General features: G+C 32.5%; 1 protein-coding gene across 1 annotated transcript in view; it reads right to left on the bottom strand.

The window, feature by feature from the left end:
- Positions 1-23,853, bottom strand: part of UPF2 (UPF2, regulator of nonsense mediated mRNA decay) — a 99,353-nt gene that overhangs the window by 15,870 nt on the left and 59,630 nt on the right. The window contains exons 10-20 of the mRNA XM_023530348.1: positions 23,466-23,470; positions 21,555-21,668; positions 19,431-19,547; positions 16,257-16,442; positions 14,354-14,557; positions 13,367-13,642; positions 11,009-11,192; positions 5,926-6,065; positions 4,119-4,223; positions 3,719-3,817; positions 154-321 (exon numbers count right to left, since the gene is read on the bottom strand). Coding sequence (XP_023386116.1) covers positions 154-321; positions 3,719-3,817; positions 4,119-4,223; positions 5,926-6,065; positions 11,009-11,192; positions 13,367-13,642; positions 14,354-14,557; positions 16,257-16,442; positions 19,431-19,547; positions 21,555-21,668; positions 23,466-23,470 — 1,598 coding nt within the window. The remainder of the gene's footprint in view (positions 1-153; positions 322-3,718; positions 3,818-4,118; positions 4,224-5,925; positions 6,066-11,008; positions 11,193-13,366; positions 13,643-14,353; positions 14,558-16,256; positions 16,443-19,430; positions 19,548-21,554; positions 21,669-23,465; positions 23,471-23,853) is intronic.

The following is a 23,853-nucleotide window of genomic DNA, read 5'->3' as shown; positions in this document are numbered from 1 at the left end:
ATATATACCAGATAACATCATTTCTACCACTGAATACTTTCAATGTTTCCAACTCTTTCCCCTTGTAGGCAAAAGAGAATTTAGAACCTATAAGACAAAGTCACTACTTACACTTGATAACTAACAATTGTGAATACATAGGCAGTTTCTTACCTGCTGTTTATTGCCTTTTCTTGTTAACATGACAAATGGCATTGTATCTGCAGACTCGGCCTCTCCTTCCCCACCACCGAGTGGGGGCCCTTTCCTTAGCTGGCTTTTGAGATGCAAAGGAATAGCGACATCAAGTTGGTGTACTTTAACAGATTCGCCACTTCGTTGCTTAAAGATAAAAATGAAAAAATATAAATACTCCGAGGTACACAAAAATATATGTAAATGTAAGTTGCAAACAATTCATTCAGTGCTATGTTTCTTAAAACACAATCATCAGAGATTTAATAATCTTTCTGAAATGCAGATGAAACTAGTGTCGCCCCCTACACCTTCAAACCCTTGCATATGGCTTGGAAAGACCGTGATTTGACTCCTGATTATCACTCCAGCCTCTTCAAGCCCAAACACACAAGTTGTAGGTACTACTAAATTTCCCAATTCCTTGAATGCACTGTGCTCTTTCATTCATACTCACAGCACCCGACTTCCTTCGTAATTATCATGTGCCATTATTACCTGCTTATATGTGAAAATCTCCTCCCAGTCTGGTGGGGTCCATCACCATATACCTTTTTCCTAGTGTTCTCTATCAGTGCTTTACACACAGTAGGTGCTCAATTAATATGTATGAATGAAATCTACTAATGTTCAGATTAACTTCCTGTTTGTTAATATCAACTATTTTTTAACATTTACACTAGACTTATCAACCAATTTATTTAAACAAACCCTCAAGGAAGACTTACTGAGTTAGGCTTGGATATATTAATATTAAAAAGACAGTCTACTCTCACTGAACTGATAAACTTGTGAAGTAAGACGGAAATAGATTAATCACTTACAATGCATCTGAGTTATTTATAACTCGTTGAACATCCCCTGTGTTGGGGATGGAGTGACTATATATGCCTGGTTGGGAATGGGTAGGTGCTGATAGTTCATGAAAGGTTCGATAAAAATGAGACCTTTTTTTTTGAGAATGTTAAATTTGAGAATGTTAAAGACTTCACGACTTCTTCCAAGCAGATGGTAAAAGAGCAGTGAGGGGATATGAAGGGCATTTAGGCAGGGGAACAAGAGGTGCAAAAGCAAGGACATGAAACAGCATATTTAGGTGCTTTTAGGGAACTGCAAATAATTTTCTATGTCTGATGAATGGAGCACAAATGAAGAAAGAGCTAAATATGATACTCCAAAGTTAACTGAGTAATACTGAAAGGCCATCAAGGTTTTAAAATTGCTTTACTACAATTTAAAGTCTTTTGATATAAGCTCCATATTTGCAAGAAACTTGCAAATCACGTAAAACGGTAATAAAGGAGTAAATTTCATTGTTTTTTATTTCTATGTTCTAATTTGTTAGAATCTGAAGTTCTCCCAGGTTCATAAGATTTAGAGAAAGACTTTTTACTTAAAATCTGAAAGGATAGTTTTAGACGAATCTTAATTTGTAAATCATCCATAAATTACATGTTGAGTAAAACGCCTGCTCACTCTGTCCTTGTTTCCTGTCACCTAGCCAATGGCCCAAGCTAAAAAATTGAGTGTCATCCCTGATGCCTCATCTACCCCACACTGCTATCCAAATAACACTAAATAAATCCAGTTCATTCTATCTCCTACATAGCTTTCAAATCCAGATTTCTTCCCAAGTGTCCCGCTGCTATCCTAGACAGATGACCATGTCTTACCTGGGTCACCACAACAGCCCTCTAACCAGTCTCCCCGATTAGTCTCCCAGCTTTTAGTTTTTTCCCAGTTTGAGCCACCTATATATAGGATCACGCCACTCTAAAGGTGCCCCATCCCAAGTGTCTACTCTCATGCTGTGCCTCCCTTCATAGACTATGTTCTATTAATAGTGGCCCTCTTTTAGTTTTTCAAATATTACAAGTTCTTATCTGCCTCAGGAGCTTTGACAAATTATTCCCATATTCTCAATTTTTCACTTAGATGGCTCTGTTTTACCTGTCTTGTCTAAAATTCATGATCTCAGAGATGCCTTCTCTGATCACTGTATCTAAAGAAGGTCCTTCCCTTGCTCTCTACCAAAGCGCGCCGTTCTTCTGGTTCTTTAGCATTTATCTATCACAGTTTGAAATTATGTATTTGTTAAATGTTTACCTTCCCCATAAAAACTACAGTCTCTGAGAGCAGAAGCAGGTCTATTGTTATTTACTACAATATGCTAAGCCTGTAGCACACACGGTGCTCAATATTTACTAGACAAATGAATGGCTAAGTAAGTGGCTATTGACTAATGTAAGATAGGAAAAGTTCCTTTATGAAGTAAACTGTTTATTATCTCTTCAAAGAATTCTAATGATTATGTTTTATTTGATAATTTCTGCCCGTAATTGACATGAATATAAGATTTCATAAATTAAGAGCTATCCAGATATATGAAGACATTTTAATATATGAAGAAACAAATTGGTCTAATATATCTATACTGCTAATTTGTATATTATGATAGCTTTTAACTTTAGTAGCATCAATAAAAGTAAAATCCATTATTTCTTCTATAAAGGATTATTCCCCACTAGCATGTAAGACTCTAGAATATCTTCTATCTTAATAATAACCCTCCTCTTTTAACTCTGACCTTTCTCTAGCTACCTTCCAATTTCTTTTCCTTTTCTAGTAAAACTCCTCAAGAGTTACCTATATCTCTATCCAATATTTTCACCTCTTCCTTTCCCATTTTCCACTGAACCTATCCCATGGGGTGTTCATCCCACTATTCCAACAAAAACTCTCTTCTCAAGTCACCAAACTGTTTAACAGCAGCTATGTGTATACGACTAAAGTAAACTTTCTATGACGGGGGTTCCCAACTCCCGTCATAGGATCCGGGCTGCACAGCAAGATATGAGTGGTGGGCAAGTGAGCGAAGCTTTATCTGTATTTGCAGCCGGTCCCCAAAACTAGCATCACCACCTCTGCTCCACTTCAGATCTTCAGGCATTAGATTTTCATAGAAGCACGAGTCCCTGGTGCCAAAAGGTTGGGAACTGCTGGTCTATGGGACTTTACCTCTACCTACAGATAAATGTAATTCTCTAAATTACTGAGATAATGGAGCTTTTCACGCAATCCAGTGTATTAATGTCCTGAATACATTAAACATTTCTTTAAACATCAAATAACTAATATTTCTCCAGATATTTACATATAAGTTGTTTAAATTATAAATCAAACTTAAGAATTTACTAAATTAAATTTCCCCAAATACTTATCATCTACAAAGTGTGACTCCAAAACTACAAGTAAACGGTCTTAGAAACAGAGACATGATTCAGAAAGAAAAGGCAGAGTTTGGTATGATGAAATTATTCTGTTCCAAGTTTTATATTTACTACATTTCCCCACACTCTATCTCAAAAAAGGTGAAAATCAAGATGTGGGATGCAAGTGTTGGCAGCTACAAACCGTATAAATTAGGAAACAGCTGCTACAGAGGCAAATGTGTAGAGAGAGTAGAGAGCTTCATATTAACTGTAATTAAATGTGCTGTAATATTTTCTATGGGGAAGATACTTTGGAATACAACATTTAATACCTGAAGATTTTCTAGCATCATTTTATCCAGAGCTTGAATGAAGTCCTCATCTTCTACACAAGGTACATGCTTAAGCCCACCTCCTTTGATCATTACCTCCTTATTAAAACAAAACAAAAACAAGAAATCAGACCAGAAATTCTAAATGTAATGTTTTGTATGGCAGAGCCTTTGGTATTAATATCTTGTTCGACATAATTCAAGTAATGAGTAAAATATAATAACATTACTGATGTTAAAAGAATTTGTTAATAAAAAAAATACTTAGGAAAACAAATTGAAAATAAATTTCCAAATAAAATATTCTAATAATCACAAGAAACAAAATTTCAACGACTAAAATTAAAATATTATGAAAATACTGCACAATTTCAAGAAGCAAATTTTCAGATATACGTACAGTATTTTCTTCATCAGTTTCATTCTCCTTATTTGAATCTGTAAGGTAATCTGTATTCTCTTCCTCTTCTTCCTCTCCTTCATCCTCATCATTATCAGAACCATCCTAAAAATGTTTAAAATTAGAAGATTAAAACATTCAGAACATACCAGTAGCTGAAACCCCATTTCACTATTTTCCACTGATCTAATAATACAAAGGTCCTTTGTAGAATTTCTTTCTTGAATTCCACAAGGAATAAATTTCCCGAATCATTTGTATTTTTCTCCTCCCTAACTTGAGAGACTGAATTGGTCATAGGAGTTGTTTTTTTTTTTTAAATATCCATACAACTCTGCAAAGAAAAGCAATAAATAGTTCAATTTTAACACTATTACGAGTTGAAAGCAGTGATACTAAATTTTACAAAGCACTACAGTAAATAAAGCACCTCAGAGTCTGGCAGTTGCTCTCACATCCTTCATTTTGCTTGTTTTAATCAATTCTGAAGAAAAAACTAAGGCTCAGAAAAGTTAAAACAATGCGTCTAAATTATCACTTACCTAAATGCTTTAAGCACCCAAGGGACACAAAAAACCATACATACCTTAAGAATTAATCTTAATAATTATAAACTTATGCTTATACTAAAGAAATGAAAAAGTGCTAATTCCATGATTAAAATTCTATTATCAATAGTATTTTGTTATCTCTATTCGTTTTGCTTTTTGTTTTTTAACATTCTAATTTAAATATACATAAATAGAGACAGAATAGCAAAATAAACCCTTACTCATTTCATAACTGAACAATTATGAGCTTATGGTCAATTTATAGTTTCTTCTATATGCCTAACTCATTACCTAGTCTACCTCCAGATTATGAAGCAAATCCTACACATTCTATTTTTTTTTTTAGCTGGAACTTTTAAAACTAAAGCAGAAATAGAAGAAAAATGGAAATAATTAAAAATATTAGGTTGAACCATATGAAAATGACAAAATGGTAGAAGAGGAATTTCATATGGTTTAGCCTAACAGTCATAAAAACAAAAGGGCGTGTTTAATTTTAAATTTCATAAACCATTATATCTGGGAATAATAAAGCAAAGTTCATTAATATCTAGTCAGTAGTTTTGTTTTCATAAAACCCACAGATTAAAAATTCATATTCAAAAGTGAGAGTAAGACATACAGGAGATCAATTTTTTTCTGCATATTGCATATGAAATAAAGATCCTAACCACATGGATACATATTATACGTATGTCCAAATTCACAGAATGTACAACACCAAGAGTGAACCGTAATTAAACTATGGACTATGGGTGGTGAGAATGTGTCAACGTAGGTTCATCAGAATTAACAAACGGACCACTCTTGTAGGGGATGTTGATAATGAGGGAGGCTGTGTAAGTCTGGGGGCAGGGAGATGTATGGGAACTCTTTGTACTTACCCCTCAATTTTGCTGTGAATCTAAAACTGCTCTAATAAAAACAATCCTATGATCAGTATTTTTTTCTTAAAAAAAAAAAAAAGTGTTAAAAAAAAAAGCAAAACAAAAAAACTAAGGGATTGTAAGCTGACAAAGTCCTTGCAATCTGTAAGGTCAACCAAGGTTGCCTCGTTTAAAAAAACCAAACAACAACAACAACAAAAAACCCTTAATCCGAAGGTTTTATAACAGACATATACTATCGATTAGTTCTATTTACTATAATAAAGCTAAAGGGTTTGTCTTATTTTATACGGTAAAGAAAATCTTGGTTCATATAATCAAAATACTCTTATACAAATGTACCTATTTGCTATAAATAAAAGTCATCACCTCTTCTTCTTGTTCATTTACTTCACTTTCATTTCCAGATTGTTCTTCTGTTTCAGCTCCTCCTTCTTCGTCTTCTTCATCTTCTTCAAGATTTTCTCCTTCTGTTATAGAATCTTTCGAATCTTTGTCATTTACTAGGCCTTTAAATGAGGAGAAAGTGGAAATGGATTAAAAAAAAGGTAAAGTTTTCAATATTATACCATTTCATTTAGAAATATGTATTAAGAAAATTCAACATCCATTTTTCTCAGAATAGTAAAATAACAAAATTTAAAACTACTTTGAGAAATGTTTAAAAAACATCTTCATTTCAACATAGAGCACTGATACATTGTTTATCTCAGTCTCAAAAAAAGGGGGGGGGGCAAAAAACTCGCAGCACATAAGGTGCCACCTCAGCCATATAAGATGCACCTCAGTCACACTTTTAAATGAAATATTTCAAGAATCTCTAAAAACTCAAAGATAAAATAAAATTATGACACTTTAACAGAGATATCACATTTGGCTATCAATTTGAATGTCTGCAAATTAAGACTGAGGGAAGGAGGCAAAGCTATATGGTGACACACCTAGCAGCTGTCACCAGAGCTTAGTTTTTTCTTTCAGTAATAGCATTCTCCTCAAAGGAACTCCTTGGCTTGAATTTGCTTCCACTTCCCAGTGGAAGTAAAATGTTCATACACATTTTACTGCCTAGCCAATTTGTCTTCATTATCATTGGAATCCCAAACTATTCTTCTACTTTAAAGATGTATCTAATACGGCTTCATCTGATCTGACTCTTCCCATGCTTTCTCTCAAGTCTTCTGCTATAGTGGGGCCACTCTCTTCTCTATCATTAAAGCACACTGCTCAGATTGTGATCTTGTTCATCAAATACACTTCTCAATACAGAATACCCTTTAATATGCACTTTCAAATCCTGTACATTCTTCAAGTTCAGTGTAAGTTTTACTTCCTGCACAAACAGTACTTAATCCATTACTTTTCCTCCTTTTTGCTTGCTCCTGAAGCATTTGAAGAATTTATCATAGGATTTTACATTTAAGGATATACCATGTAATTTTTAAAAAATGATTTCATAAATGTTACCTTAGAATATAACACCTTAAGGACAAAGAACTTGTTTTATATATTCAAAACTTATCAGAAGCCATATGTTGATAAATACACAGTAGGTGTTTAGTAAATACTTGTTTATTCACAGAATCTGGGGCAATCAGGACAGAAAGAAACTTTACTAATGTGATTTAACCCTTTCATTTTATGAGGACTACTATAGCCCAGAGAGTTTGAATAACCCAACCAATAAAAGTAAAAAATTACTCCAGTGTCTTAAGTCTAAACAATTAAGAACTGACAAAAATATATAAGTACAGTGTGATTAAAGTAAGTACATTCAAGTTTGGAAATACAAAAAATCGAGAGAAGACTGATGAGACTCAGAGAGATCTATTTTAAAAGGAAAATAACACTGAGAGAAAAAGCTGGTGTCTCAGATTGAGAGTCCACTAACTTCAATATTTTCTAACTATTACTTGTTTTCATGCAAACAAATATAAATTTTATATATGTAAATTTTATTTATTTATAGGGACTTTAAGAAGCAAAAGATTGGACTGTTGTTTTAAGTTATCAAAGGCAAAAAACTGAAAGTCAGGACTGTATAAATCTAAGTATTCTCAGTAAAAACATCACGGTGGTGATAAACTCACGTGGCATGAGATACCATCACATCCTTACTATATCCACTTAAAATATGTGTCATGGGAAGAACTATAATGTATCAGTAGTTTTGTTTTGATAGCCATACTTCTAATTTGTAAGGAAAATACATACTAATTCTAACATTTTCATTTGCATTGCAAGTTAGTTTAAAAATAATTTATAAATACAATAGTTTGCATTTGCTAAGTTACATAAAAATAATCCAGTTGCTGACCCCTAGGTCACTATCACTCTAAAATAAAAAAATGTAGATTAAAATGTATATATAAAAGACATAGGGATGGCAACATGCAAAATCCAGACAGTAAATTATTAAAATGTGTGTGTCAGAACTATGTGTACTTGGGGATCAAAATCAAATACTGTTCTCCTGAATTTGAGGTACTTGGTACTTGTTTTCTTGTTCACAACAGAAATGGTAATAATTGTTAATACTTCCTTTCAGATTGTTTTAATTTATCTTTCTCTGTTTGCTAGACATGTTGAGCATTTCCCTCATATACTTAACACTCCAGAAAAAGCAGAGTCTTTGAATTCTGACTTGACTGCTTAACCTAACGTTTTGATTTTGGGCTTTACTTAAGTTACCTGTCAAATATGAGTACCATTACCTTCCTCTTAACAGGCAGTACTCAACAAAAACAGCAACTCTTCTCTGCCCTCCCTTATTTGATTATGTCATGTTCATTTATGTATGTATTGGGGTGTTCGATCTTATCAATTTGCCTGTGCTCCATGTAAATGCTAATAATGTGGCAAGAAAACAATTTTCACTTTAATTTTTTATTAATACTAGTTTTAAACACCCAAATCTATCTACATGTATGCTTTCTTCCATCCTTTTAAAATCTGGGAACATTAATATCTCTCCAAATATCTGATCATCAAAACTATTTTTAATTTTCAAAGAGTAAATATTTAAATCTTTAACCCAGCTGGAGTTTGATAATATATAAGATGTGACTCTCTATCAACTCTCCTCCCAAATGCTAACATGCTGCTCTTACCCTATCCTTAACATTCCTACTTCGCCATACACAAAGTTGTTTTGTATTTAACTGGGGCTAATTCTGGGCCTTTTATTCTATCCTACTGATTTCATTTCTAATTTATGTAATATACTCTTTTACTTTATAATGATATTTATTCTTATCGCTTTTTTTTCACTTTTATTTCCCTCATTTATGTTCCTTTTATTATAATACTATCTAAAATTTCCAACCAGAATTAAATAACACTGCTTATTACCATTTTAATTTTGTTCTTAAAGAGACTGTCTTAGCCAGGAACTCTTTCTATCCTGAGAAAAATCAAGATATACACAAAAATAACACAAAAATGTTATTCATACTTTTGCAAAATTGGAAATAACCTAAGTGTCAAACAACAGAATTAAATAAATTATGGCACATTCACACAATGGAATATAGCCAGTTTAAAACAAAATAAGGATGTAGAGAAATATTTTATAAGAGAAATTATATAATGTCTAAGTGAAAAAAAAATCCAGTTATAAACTGTAAACATGTGGAAAAATTTTTAAAAAGAAAATATATCAAAATATTAACACATAATTATCCTTATGTATGGAATATCAGTTATTTTTGTTTTCTTGGTATTTTTCAAAATTTCTACCATAAACATGTTATTTTTAATAGTATTAAAATGATTTTTAAATAATTTAAAACATAATTATAAGGGGATATTTATAGTGTCTTCCCATTAACTATTATGTTAGCATTGGGTTGCTATAAAACCAAAATGAGATAATAAATTTGCTAAGTGCTTGAACACAAAAATCATGAAAGGCAAGATTATCTTACTATATTATCTTACGAGTCTGTCAACAGGAAATAGATTTAATATGGATTTATTCATATAGATCTTTTCTGACATTTAGATTCTAAAACAGGAGGAAAATGAGAAAACCTAGTAGCATAATTATTCTAGTTGCCACCATCTTTAGAGTTTCATTCACAAATGGTGACCTATTTTTCCCTTTCCATATTCTAAAGAAGGACAGACGCCTCAAAAGAAGCCTGAAATTCTTTAACTTTGGTCTATAAAGGACAAAGCACACTGCTCTCTTTGCTGCTACCAAACTGAGTGTCGAATTAGTATTTCCTCGTGCTCACTATATAGAAAGTACCATTCATAAAAGTTTTTGGGAAATATGGCTAAGAATCAACTATTTCAAAGCATGTAAGTGAAATAAAGTAGAAAAATGAGCACTTTGCTTGACATGATCATTTTATACAACTTGAAATCTGAAAGGGAAAAGAAAGTAGAAAATTTGAGACAAAGTTCAAAGAACAAAAACAATCACATATGCCATTATGGGTTGAGTAGTAGGAGGAGTTAATAACTGCACAAGTAGGGGCACCTTTAGAAATAATGCTCAAACTGATAAGAGCACTCGCAGTCTCCAAAAGAGGGTTTACCTCTGGAGAAAGAAATGCTATTAATATGCTGGATGTAATATGAAAAAGTAGTTTCAGAGGAAAAAAAAAATCACAACTGCCTTCACAACAAAAAGTGGTTGTTCAGATATACAGTACAGCAAGTTTATACAATTAATATAACTGGTGAAAGATCTCCTAATGACAGACTTATAGGTACACCAAGTGTTAGCAGGAAATAAAATACTAGCTTAATAGCCTGAAAGCATGTCACTTTGAATGGATAAGATGAAACATGCTAAGAACTATCTGCAAGTAAACCAGATTGGTAAGGCTACACCTTGTTCCCATTATTTCCACTGACAAAGTTAATCAGCTGCTACAGTTCCTTGTGGGAGCTATTCAAGAGCTAACTCTTCTTCCAGAACAATCTCAGAAGCATACTGAGAAATTAAATAGACCAATTTTCCTGTAGCACGTTTTTCTCATTTTCTCTAGTCCTTAGACATTTCTCCCAGTGAATAAGGTCTGAAATTCTACAGAATAGTTCCAAACTTCCAACAGGTACTCCTCTCTTCTATAGTTTTCAGCCTACACTGTCTTAGGAAATATGCTTGTTGAAACTATACCATATTAAAAGAGATGCTATGATCAAAAGTAGATTTTATATTAATTAGCAACCATAAAAATTCTAAAATTAAGAGGCCAACAGGAGGATTGTGTTTTTCCATCACTATCATTTGCTTCAAGTCTTACATGATTATTTACCTCCAATTTGGCATTAATGAAATCAAAAAGTTATGTCATTCAGATCTTACCTAACACTATTATGTAATACTCAACATCAAAAACAAAAAGTATACAAAAGTAAACTCTAACTGATAATACCACAAAGCAAATTCTAGACACAATTTGCCATATATCATCTTCATTTTCTCTAATTATTTGCTTACCTAGTTTTATTAAGAATTCTCGTTCCAAGTCTTGTACCTGCCTGATGGATTCTTCCAGAGAATTACAGAGTTTGATCTTTGGTCTTAGCAGTTCTAGTGTATCACTGATCATGTAATCTATGTCAATAGGAAATGGATGGTCTTTTGTCCAAACCTCCAAACTTTTCTTCCACCAAACATAACGCTGATAACAAATGAAAAATAAATTTAGCTATAAGTAATTAATAACAAAAATATTTTAAAATAATAATCTGTATTGTGATATCTAGTTATAATAAGTTAAAAAGTTGTACAAGGCACCTATCATTTAATTAATGGTCAACAGCAATGATCCTATTCCAATTATTTCCCTCTATCTATACAGTTTCTAAGCCATTTGGTGACTTGAATTTAAATAGTTCTATTATAACTGTCATAATCTTTTTTTAAAGGCAAGAAAAAATTATAAATAAAATACCAAATAAATTTTCAAAAGGCAGAAACCCCACTCCCAAACCCCAAACAGGGTTTGAATATTTAATTTTACAAAAACAACCAGATTTGAAGCCATAGTTTTGATAAATTTTCATGATTTTCTCTATGGTACTTGCTTTGATTTTTAAAAAGGTCAATTAAAATATCTGAAGATATGGTTTTAATATGTAAAAATCATTAGTCAACAATCATTTATTGAACACCTACTGTGTATATGGCACAGTTTAGATATTTTCTGTGTCTTTTTCCTGTTCCCTTATTCCATTCTGTACTGATACTTCATAGGTTAACATTAACTAAAGAGCACAAACCAAGAATTTACTCGTATATACATAGGTATTTGTCTGGGTACTTTACTCTTCCTCTCCAGTTTGTTCTAGGTCCTTGCTACTCAAAAGCACAGACCTTCACTGGGGGCTTGTTAGAAATGCAGAATCTTAGGCCCCCACCCTAAACTAACTGAATCATATTCTGCATTTTAACAATATCTTGAGGTGATATGTATGTACATTAAAGTTTAGTATGTACATTAAAGTTTAGATCCTTTCTTCCTGGTCTTCCAATACATAACTGTTCACTCTATGTTCCACGCTGAACAGGCCTTGCTCACTTCTTACCCCCTTTCCTCAGGTTTATTCCTGCCTGTTAATCAATGTGAAAATATTTTTGTCTCTTTCTGCCCCTGGATATTTCCCAAGTGGCTCCCTTCTCTTAGCCTGATATGTCAGAGTGAATGCAAATAAGGATTCAATTTTGAAAGAGATTCTACTTTGGATGCTGATAGTGAAGGCTGACATTTTGCAACAAAACTCTGGTCTTCGATATAGGCAGTCTCCAACCTAAGACATTTCTTACAGACAGCAGGGAATCTGACTCTCTGCAAAACCCCCTCCCCATGTTTTTCATTAATTCAGAAAATAAGAGAGTAACAAGTTGTCCTCTATTGCAAAGGTATATAGCGGTAGGAGAAGGTTAACAAACTGCTCTTCCCTAAGAGTATTTACCCCACTTAACACCAGCCACTACTTGGATGTATTTTTGATGCCTCAAGTTGTAGTTTTAAATTTATATTTATTATCAATGGATGAATAAAAATAATACTAACAATAGTGATCATACAGAACTGAACGGTACTATCGGTACTTTATTTCAGTAACAAACATCTGGAGAATTCAGTAGTTACGTCTATTCACTCTAATCGGTACTTACAACATTGCATTTTATGGGAAATAGTGATTTGGTTCCAAACAAACCTACAAATTAACTTTGAGAACACCAACTTTATAGAAGTCATAGAACTGTCTCTGTATTTATAGCTAAATTTAATTTATACTATACTTGCTTTAAATCATAAGTTTACATAATTAACTGAAATTAAGACATGGAAAACACAACCCAAGAGTTTTACCAGTGAGTGAACAAATAATTTTCCGTGTTAAAAGGTCATTTTCCCAAAAGTTAGTTTTTTTCCTTAAAAAATGTTAAATCATTTAGAAACAAGAATTTTAGATGTAAAACCAGAACACAAATGAGAAGAATGTTATCAAATGTATAAAAATCACAAGCAACTTAATTCACAAGTTACTGTACCAAATATCATAATTCATAAATTACTGCACTAAATCTATTAACTGAACCAAAATAATTCCTAACATTAACGATCGATCATTCATTATCAATCATAAAAGTTACAATGCAATTCAAATGTTTACATGATTGAATTCACTGCATTTTATTTTTAACTCTCTAAACCATCCTTGCAGGAAGGATAAATCTAATTTAATTATGAACATATATATATGAATGCTACATTTCTTATCTAATATTTCTGTAACACAAGCAATGTATTAAATGATGCAAAACTGCGTATGTCAGTTTATATACCTGAAAATACACAAGGAAGCAATCAAGTTTTCGTTTACTGGAACCTCTGTCAAAGTACTGGCCACAGGTATCCAAAATAGTGCATACTAATCTAATTCTGAAAAGGTGCTCAGGAGGGTCCAGTGAACTTGGAGAGCCATCAGGGTTGACGCCAAATGAAGTGAAAGAATAAAGAGTTCTAAAAATAACAGCCGATTCCACCATTCGGTAATTATAAAGTTCTCCTAAGAACTTGGCACTGCTGATACGTCTCTGATTAAATTTAGGTTGATTAACCTAAAGGGGGGAAAAAAAAAAAACAGCTTCCATTAAAGAACAGTAATGTGTTTGAAAAGAGGTAAAATTCTCCTTTGTCACTTGACAATATCAATTACTGAAAGAACACTGAACAGAAAGAAAATAATGGGTTCCTTCCTTCTTTTCTAATAAGGTAGTCACTCTGGGTATCCTTTTTCTCTTGCTAGGAAATGGCTATCTTTAAAATATTTTAATAAAAAGAACATGTTAAATATTAAATTCAGTATAAGCTACCATTAAATGAATTATATAAAACAATTAAGGTGTAATTTACCCTACTAGCCCCACATAACTTATTTTCTATGTAATCCATGAATTAAGGAAGCAAAATCTACAGAAAGAGGGATCTGCTTACAGAAATTCTTATCAAATGATTATCAATTCTTCTAATTAATAAATTTATATATTCCTATAATTTGAGTCCCAATAGTGACCCAGAAATAAAAATTTACTACGCTTTTCCAAAATAAGCTTAACTGGACTTGAGAAGAGACAAAAAATACCCAGCATTAGCCTGCGAAGAGACTAGGAAATCTAATACAACAGACGTTTATTTAGAAACCACCAGCTCTAAAGAAGTAATAGTAAACACCACCATATGGAGAAAGGAAGGTTTTCCAATTATTATTTTTCAACAATAGGATTTAAAAGTTAAATTCTCCACAAACTCTTAATTTGGTGACTTGTTACCTCCATTCCTAACCGAATATCTTCTAAAACTCCATCCACAACATGGATTCCAACATCTTCTTGGTAGAGCACTAGTCCTGCTAAGAGGTTGGCTACACAATGAATACTATTATATTTCACATTCCAGATGTTTATCATACAACAAATTACGTAGTCTTTCACTTCTTGGTCCTGCCAGGGCAACTTTCGCATCTGTCTCAAAACCTAAATGTAGAGAATTTTGTTTAAATTACCAAGATAAGTACACAGTAGGTCCAATATACCCGATAACATAAATGTTTTATTTTGATTATGCAGATAAAGAACTTTTGAAAGGTCAATGAAAGAAATACCCAAGGTTTATCAAAAATAATGTTTTCTTTTGTGAATCTTTTGATATAAATAATCTCAGACACTTCTTTTTATAAATCAAAATTTCCAATAAATAAATAAACCCAAGATCAATTGGTTAAAAGATCACTTAAGATGGAGGACACAACATTAAGACTGACATTACACAGCATCTGCTTCCTCAGGTGTAAAGGGGGATAATAAAAGCATTTATTTCATAGTTTGTTGTAAGGATTAGACAAATTAAAACGTGAAGAATATAGGAAAGTGTTTGGCACATTATAAGTGCCCCATAAAAGTTAGCTCTTACTATTTCAGAAACTCTACTGGTAATAGCATAATCAGCAGAGCTCTACCTATAATCAAGTTATTTCCACTTTTATTCTGAAATAGATACTAGTGGCAGACTGTAAAGTATTCCTTTCATCTCTATACCTACAATCCATCTTTCAAACACTAATTATGTTCCCGTATCAGTTTCACTGAATATGTTAACATCGTCTCAACTGCGTAAGAATTCTATATTTTTTTAACTTCATGTAGACGCTTGTAAAGTAGCTCTGAAAATCTACTGTTTTAAACAACTACTGTCTCCGACTCTCTGAAAGTTGGTTTCAATTTTCAAAGCTACATTATCATTCCTTATCACCTTCTACCTTACCCACGTACAATTACATGTATTATTTCTTTCCTATAGGTTTTCTCTGTCCAGAAGTTAATATGCTTTATTTTCTTCTAAAAAGAATAAGTTCTACTGTTTCAACTTGTAGTGTTAACCAAGAAATGTTTTGTTCAACATATTTAAAAGTGAAGTTTCTAACAAGATAACCATAATTATTAAGATAACAGATCAGTGAGTTCTTAACCTTTTCTGGAAACTGACCCCTGCTGAAAATCGAAAGAAAGCTATAGACCATCTCATTCCAGAGATTCAAAATCATAAAATATCAGATGGTCATGGGCTTCCTAAAGCCCCATTCAAGGTTACGATCCCCTGTTCTGAAGCATAATATTTAAAGGCAAATTCATTACAGAATACCAAAGACAAAGTCTTAGTTTCAAATATACAGACAGCATTAAAATTCAATTTAGAAGAATTACCATTTTAATTAAAGAAATTATTATCATAAAAGGAAAACATAACATATGTCCCATATATTATGTATCATCGTAAGAATTCCTTCTTAAGATGACTTGTAGAGAGTCAATCACAATAGAACTGGGGATCTAATCCCACCTCTCCTAAACTTCACTGCCGGGACTTTAATAGCTCTGTTTCAATTTCTCCATTTACAAAATAGAAATAATGCAGGGTACTTATATTTCTTATTTATACTTTGCAAGGTACTATACTTCTTATCTAAAATAAAGCAATCTATAAACAAACTGATCTAAGAAAACTAAAATATATGTTCCCAGTCTAAAACAATTTAGTGCACGATCTAAAAGGAAAGTACACTGCTCTTAATACTATTGTCTTAGGATGACAAAGAATTTGGTTGAATATTATATAAGCTCAGCACTACCACAAATCTCAATTTGACCATTATTCTACAATTTCATTGAGATTTACCTTTTCAGTGGTAACCTTGGAGAGATCCTTGTACAAAAGTTTCCGTACATATTCCTGGAGAGGAGGTCGTTTCTTTTTCACTGTTTTTTCAGCTGGAGGTGGGTTGCAGTAGTAATATGCATTCTCTACCATTGTGACATATCTTGCATCGAGATGCATTGCTTGTTTCTTTCTCATCATTTGTTCCTAAAATTAAAAATCTACATTACTCAAAATACTTTCATCCTAAGGTTTCTTTGTTCTTAATAAAACTTCTAACATCAGTGATAAGATTTTAGGATAAAAGGCTAGAATGGGGAAAAAAAACAATTACTAGGTATTTTTAGGCCTGTGCAGGCACATAAATTGTTATACCATTATTCATTTTTTTAGAGCAAATCAATCCACAGCTGCTTGGACTTAGGCAGTGTCTAATACTCAAGAGGACTTTGCTACAAATGTAACTTTACTTATAACTTTGCCAAACTACATGATTCTAAATAAAACAGGCTCATATATATGAGTGACTGAAACTAAAGACCAAAAAGTAGTTCTGGCTCTGGCTATTCCACACACAACTGAGAATCAATTTATTCTCAGAGCTGTACCATCTAATGTTGCACCAGATAAATCTGACATATCTCTATAGCTACGAAAACTAAAAGCCAGGTCTATTAGTTCAGAGCCCTCAGCATCAACTCAGGTGATAAAAAACACAGATCTAGTCAATCATCATCTTTCAGGTTTTCTTAATCTGACATTTTAGACTGGATGATTCAGGGTGGGGAGGGGGAGTCTGTTCCACACATTGTAGGATGTTTTGTACAACTGTGACCTCTACCCACGAGATGCTGGCTGAGAACCACGGGACTAGTTGAAGATCTTCAAACACTCCTAATTCTTAAAACAGCATCACACTAAGCATTAAGATTACTAAATTTATTCATTCAATGAACACTTTACTTTGCACTTACTATGTGCCAGGCACTGTGCTAGGTGCTGGAACTCACCAGTGAACAAGACAGACATGGTTCCTACCTTCATGAAGCCTAACAGTCTGGTGAATAAGCAAGTCAACAAATAAACTAATAATCGTTTAAATAATAATTGTGATCAGTGGTATGAAGGAAAATAACAAGGCACTAAGATGGAGAGTCACGGGGAGCCTACTTTAGATGGGTTAGGGACAGCCTCTCTGAGGTGACATTTAAGCTATGATCAGGAAGATGACAAAAGGTTGAGAAGAGCCATGGAGAAAGCATTCATAGCAGAAGCAATAGCAAGAACAGAAGCTCTGAGGAGAAAGCGAGACTGATACGTTACAGGATCTAATGGAAGGCCAGTGAGATGCCAACAGGGAATGGCGTGAGGTGAGACTGAAGTAGGGAAGGGTGGGCAACACCAGACTGTAGACATGGTAAAAACTTTGGGTTTTAAGCGTGCAGTGGCAAACTGCTAGTAAAGCACTCAGGGCTCTTTATAATCTTTAGTCTTATCTGTGGCTGTCTGACTCAGTGTGTCTCTTTTCTCTGCCTTAAAGATTCAGGTTAGTCTCTCAAATAAACACTTTTCCTGGAAACCTTTCCTGACATACCAAGACTAGATTAAGTGCCTCTTCCATCTACACACATAATACCCTATGCTTACCCATATTATACTTCATTTACCACCATGTATTCCCATTGCCTGTTTACTCCTCTGTCTAACTTACCAGACTGTAAACTCCATGATAGCAGAGATTATCTTGTTCACCTTTACATCCTAATGGTCTGACGTAAGAGTTCGCACTCAGTGACTACTATGAAGCTGTTAGGGAAGATCTTTCCTGCCTCATTCAGTCTGGCTTAAGTATCCCTTCCATGAGGCCATAATATTTCCTGCATATCACTACTGAAGCACCGACAACACTGTACTGGAATCAGCACTGTGAGGACAGCAATTATATTTTGTTCTTTGTACCACCCTCCTACCCAGCCCTAACATTCCTGACATATAGGAGGACTCACAAAAATATTAAATGATAAACAAGGCTCCTGTCCAGAAAGCAAGAGAATCAATGATAAAGGATAGCTGCTTTTACTAGAAGACGGGGAAAGATCCACTGAGCCAAGAAAACTAGTCAGGCAGGAAAGGACTTTTGTTTCCAGCAATGCGAGGTTCATCCATACCACCATAACTAGTAAATTTTTTCCCTAGCAAATATAGAAGACTCAATGTTATAAAATATAGACATTAAAAGCTAAGCTTTCATGGCACCTCTATTACATTTTTATGTGCAGTGTCTCATTTAACCTTAGAAGCCTGAGCCAAAGAGGAGGAAGTTTTCTCCTTGTTACAATAAAAATTTGAACTTGGACTGATTGTTACATGATTAATGTGATATAAGCCCAGAGAGAATTTGGAAATCAATTCGATCTGGTAGCCTTCACATTAATATTTTTGTTTATTAGAAATAAATTCTCATGTTTCTTCATTTTAAGTATTATTGACAGAGTATTCGGGCTTACAATTAGATTCTAAAAAAATAACATCTAGAGAAAATGACACGATCAAGACTTTCGTAACCATATAACACTGATGTAATGACAGTCCGTGCCCAGGAATTCCTAAACTAGAACTCTCCTAACACTAAACCAATAGTCCCTCCTCCATTACACCCCCTCCCCACCAAAGACTACAAGCAAATGTATGGATTTAGCAATAAGCATGATAACTTAGTTGCTTAATAAACTTAATGGCCATTTCAGCATCCTAATTGATTTAAGAAATAACTTCTCCCCCATTAATTTTTTCAGCTTATATTTTATGTTTTAACTTTAAATTTTAATTTTATATTTTAAACTTACAATTTATGTGCTTATGACATTAATGATGGCTTTGTCATTAACCAACAACATCCATAAAGAGAGCTCTAATATAACAGTGCTAAGAGTATCTGCTCATTTCCATCATTTTTCAGAGTTATTCTTACTTAAACTTAAACCTCCTTCACAATATCGTTAACTCACTGGCAGTCAAGTTTGAAAAATTCCAATAGCTTCCCAGGAATGGCCCTCAGATGTATGGGATGTTCTAGTTGAGGTAGAAATATTTACGTTTATATGGCAAAGCAGGATAATAGGCACTGGTCAAGATTTTTAACCCATGAGGTAAAACAAGAACCTCAAGCTCTTGCTAGGATTCTCAAGCCCTTACCAAAAGTACACTGGTCCTCAAGTGAGATTCTGGAGATCTGAAAAGAAATCTTCCACATGTTTCCAGTAGGGTACATGCCATTTCAATATGGTGATGGGAAAAGTCTGATAGAAGCATCTGTAATAATAATAATGATGAAAAACCACAAAGACAACACTTCAATCCTATTAGAGAAAGAAAATATTATACATCTAATAGGTGCTATCAACTTAAAAAATGTCAGTATAAAAACAATAGCTAGTCTACTTTAACAATTTTCACTGCTGGGCATCTTTTGTGTTCAGCCATATATATTTCATCTAAAAACTTCAATATATTGAACATCTTTCCCTTTGATATATACAGAAACTAATATCAAAGCCCTTTCTAAATTTATTAAATGCTATGTATTTAAACACATGTCACATACATAGCTAACATTTTCTAAATGGCTTTTTGTTTTTGGTTTATATGACATTTACTTTTAAAATTCTGACTACAAAATTTACAAACACACTACCATAACATTTTAGTATTTATCCTCTCAATCTTTTTCTATGCATATTTTCTAAACCAAAACAGATGCAGACATATCATATTATTTAATAACTTGTATTTTTGGCTAACACGAGTATTTTCCATGTCTTTATTTATCTTTCTATGGCATGCTTTAAAAGGTATATAGGACTGTATAATATGAACTATACTAAAACTTAATTGATTCTTATTTATTGGACATTCAAATTGCTTACAATTTCTTGTTGTTATAAACAGTGGTGTGACAAACATCTCTACAGATAAATCTGTGCACACATTTATGATTATTTCCTTAAATACAATTTATAGAAATGAAATTTGTATCAAAGAAATGTATATCCTTCTTAGACATTTTTAATAATTAGTACAAAGAAATATACTAACATGTTTAAATTGTTCACAGCACAATTCCTTTCAATTACAGCATTGAGCAAATTTTCACAATCCCTCTTAAAATGCTGTCCAGTTTCCCCAAATGTACTTTGTAGTCTCCTGAGATGCTCCAAGTAGATTTTGGAAACTTAACTCTGAATATTTATAATGACTATCAGTATTTAAACACTCTTAGTAAATCATACTTTACATGATGCTTGTTTAAATTTGTTTAACTAAGGGTTTTCTAAATGTGCTTGGAAAACCAAACTTTGTGTGATTTACCTAGTAATATCTCAAGGAAATTAACTTGATAAAAAATTTGTTACTGTTAGTAATAAATGATCAATTTCAAATGCAGAATTATTCCATCTATGCTGCATCAGCTTTATGATATATAATTAGTTACTATTTGATTTCTTATTTGATTCCATTGTAGATAGAAAAAAAATCTAAATAATTTCAATCTTCCCTAATTTTCTGAGACTTTCTTTATGGTTGATTTTGGTAAATGGTCTACGTGCATTTGGAGAGATTGTAAATTCTGATGCTGTTGGGTATAGTGTCAATTAGATCATGGTAGTAAATTATGTTATTCAATTCTATATACAGCACCTACTGATTTTGTCTGCCTGTTCTTTGACACTGAAAGGTGTTTTCTAGTCTCTCACTATGATTTGGATTTATTTCTCTTTCCCTTGTCGATTTTTGCTTTATATATTTTGCAGCTACATTACTGTATGCATACTATTTCAGGAAGGTAACACTTTCCTGTTAAAATGACTTCTTCATCATTACAAACTATCCTTCTTCATTTCTAATATTGTTTCATGCCTTGAAGTCTATGTTGTCTGATAATAAAACTAGGAGTCTTCTGATTAGTGCTTCCATGGTTTATTTCCCCCATCTTTTTACTTTAGCCTTTCTGGTCTTTATATTTAAGGGTGTCTCTCTTGCAGGCAGCACATAGTGGTGTTGTTTTAATCAAGTCTTATATTCTTAAGGCTTTTACTTGATGTATTTCGTCCTTTTACATTTCATGTAATTACTGTTACAGCTATATTTGTATCTTCTATCCTATTATTTATTTTCCATCTTTATCATGTTTAATATTCCTTTTTACTCCTCTCGTCTTTGAATTAACCAAATATTTCTTAATCATTTCATTTTCTCTAGAATTTGCAAATTAATTTTAAATTTGTCTATTAAAAATAATTCCTGTAATTCAGCACTAACCTTTAAACAATGTAATGTATCATTTTTTGTGAACATCTTAAACTTAGTTAGTTCTCCAATAAAACGAACGGTTTTGTTCTTTGTTTCAATATTGATCTGGTCCTTTTTTCGTACCTACAAATTAAGAGAGACATTGCTTAGATAATATTTTGAAATCTCTGTGATAAGAATTGTTATTTTAATAAGAATGAATTCACTCCAAATATTTTAAATAAATTTGGGTATAATTTCTTGCTATATCCAAAGTGACTTAAGACAAAATAAGCTCTGTAGAACACCAGTGCCAGGATGTGGTTTGCAAAACAGTTTCATGGTTAAATAATTCGGGAAAATACGGCATTTTATCTGGCTTAAAGTGGCTCTCAAATTAAGAAATCTGTTTAACTTAATTCAATGTTTCTCAAATGTATTTGGCAACATAACCCCCCCATTTGAAATGTTAACAACTATTAATTAATATCCATTAATATTGTAAGAAACACACTTCAGGAAATACTGCTTTAAAATTATGAATGTCAAGAGTTCATTTAAGCAAAAATATTGTTAAGGCTAGGTATATTATAGTTAACAACTATATACTACATTTTTTATTACAAATTCATTACAATGAAATTTCTATATAATCACTAATTCTTTTTTATCACCAGTCACAGTTATATAGCAAAGCTCAAATCCTTTGCAAATATAACCCCCTATACTTGGGCACACATTTCAAGAAATACTGAATACAACAAAATCCTATTACAACAGTACAATGTGAACAGACACCTCAAGATAAATGTAATTGGATTTAACCTCAGAAATACATTTTCATTAGAAAACCAAACCTACAGTCCTGAAACCTTTTTTCTGAACAACAATGACAATATGGTGGTGCCTAGAACTAGTTTGGTGTTCTTTTTCAGGATACTATCCTATTTTTTCCACATAACAAAATTCTCAGAAATGTATAACAGCTGTTACAATTCTGATTTAATAGTTAAGACAACAACAAAGAACACAAAGCTGTCAAATGACTTATCCAAGGATCAGTACTAAAATTCCTTATCCTGTTTAGAAATTCCTCAGCATTAGCATTAGGCCTAAACTAACCAAGAGCCGGACAATTAATGATAATCATTTATATAAATACTAACCTTCTACATATTCGGATGGCTAACACTTAAATGGAATTTATCATCTTCATTTTTAAAGACTAACTTTCTATAGCATGCAGAGGCAGGGGTTTATTAGAAATTTCAAATCTTCAGGGATAACTTTTTAAACAAAACTATGTTTATTCATTTAAAAAAATCAGAACTAGCAGCTCACTATAACTATGTAATCTAAAGCATCAATAAAACTATATTAATTAAAAATAAAATAAAAAATACTCAATTTATAGAACTTTAACACCCAAAATATCTTCGGGATTAGAGAGAAACAGAACAGAACTAGATTCTAGTCTCTAATGTAAACAAAATTATATGGAATGACTTGACTGTTTTACCTTGCAATTTAAAGAGTATACCTTTTATAAAGACGCTTTCATCACATATAAATGTATGATAAGGACTACGAAGGAAAATGTTCTTTATTAATTTATCTTTTATGAACTCCTAGTATAGGTTTAAAGCCCAGCTCTACCACTTACTGTTACTTAAATCTGTGCTTCAATTTCCTCATCTGCAAAATGGAACTAATAAAAGCAACCTGAGTCATAGGGTTGTTTTGAATTTTAAATGAATTGACAGAAGTAAAGCACATATAATAGTGCCTGCAGGGACCAGGAAGAGTCCAATAAATATTAGCTCTTATTAATTTTATCTATCTTTGTATATTTGCATCACTAATACATGGACACTAAATAAATGTTTACTGAGTAAACAAATAAATGAAAATGCTTAATGTTTATATATGTATTGTAGTGACGTGAAGGAACAAAAGATTTATGGTCAGAACATCTGAGCCTTTATGGTCATTTTGTGTCATTTTTCGGTGGCATATAATCTTGGACAATTCACATAAGTTCCCTAAATCTGCTGGCTCACTAGGTAAAATAAGAATAAAAATAAGGATGATGATGATGGTAATGATGATGATAACTAAACTTTACTTGATACTAAGCAATTAATGTACAGGACAAAAGATTATACAACCTTTAAAATGATGTTTAAGAAGTGTTTTAAATGACATTGTAAAAAGCTTCTGAATGAGAAATAATGAGTGGAAAATTGTACATACAATAAAAATTCATCCATGAAAAACTACAGAGGAAAAAAGATAAAGAAAATAAACTAAAATATTAACAGGGTTTGCT

Source organism: Pteropus vampyrus, unplaced genomic scaffold, assembly GCF_000151845.1.
Source record: "Pteropus vampyrus isolate Shadow unplaced genomic scaffold, Pvam_2.0 Scaffold49, whole genome shotgun sequence".
In the NCBI taxonomy this organism is placed as follows: Eukaryota; Metazoa; Chordata; class Mammalia; order Chiroptera; family Pteropodidae; genus Pteropus; species Pteropus vampyrus.
Note: the sequence above shows the minus strand (reverse complement) of the source record. Positions and strands in the feature narration are given on the sequence as shown.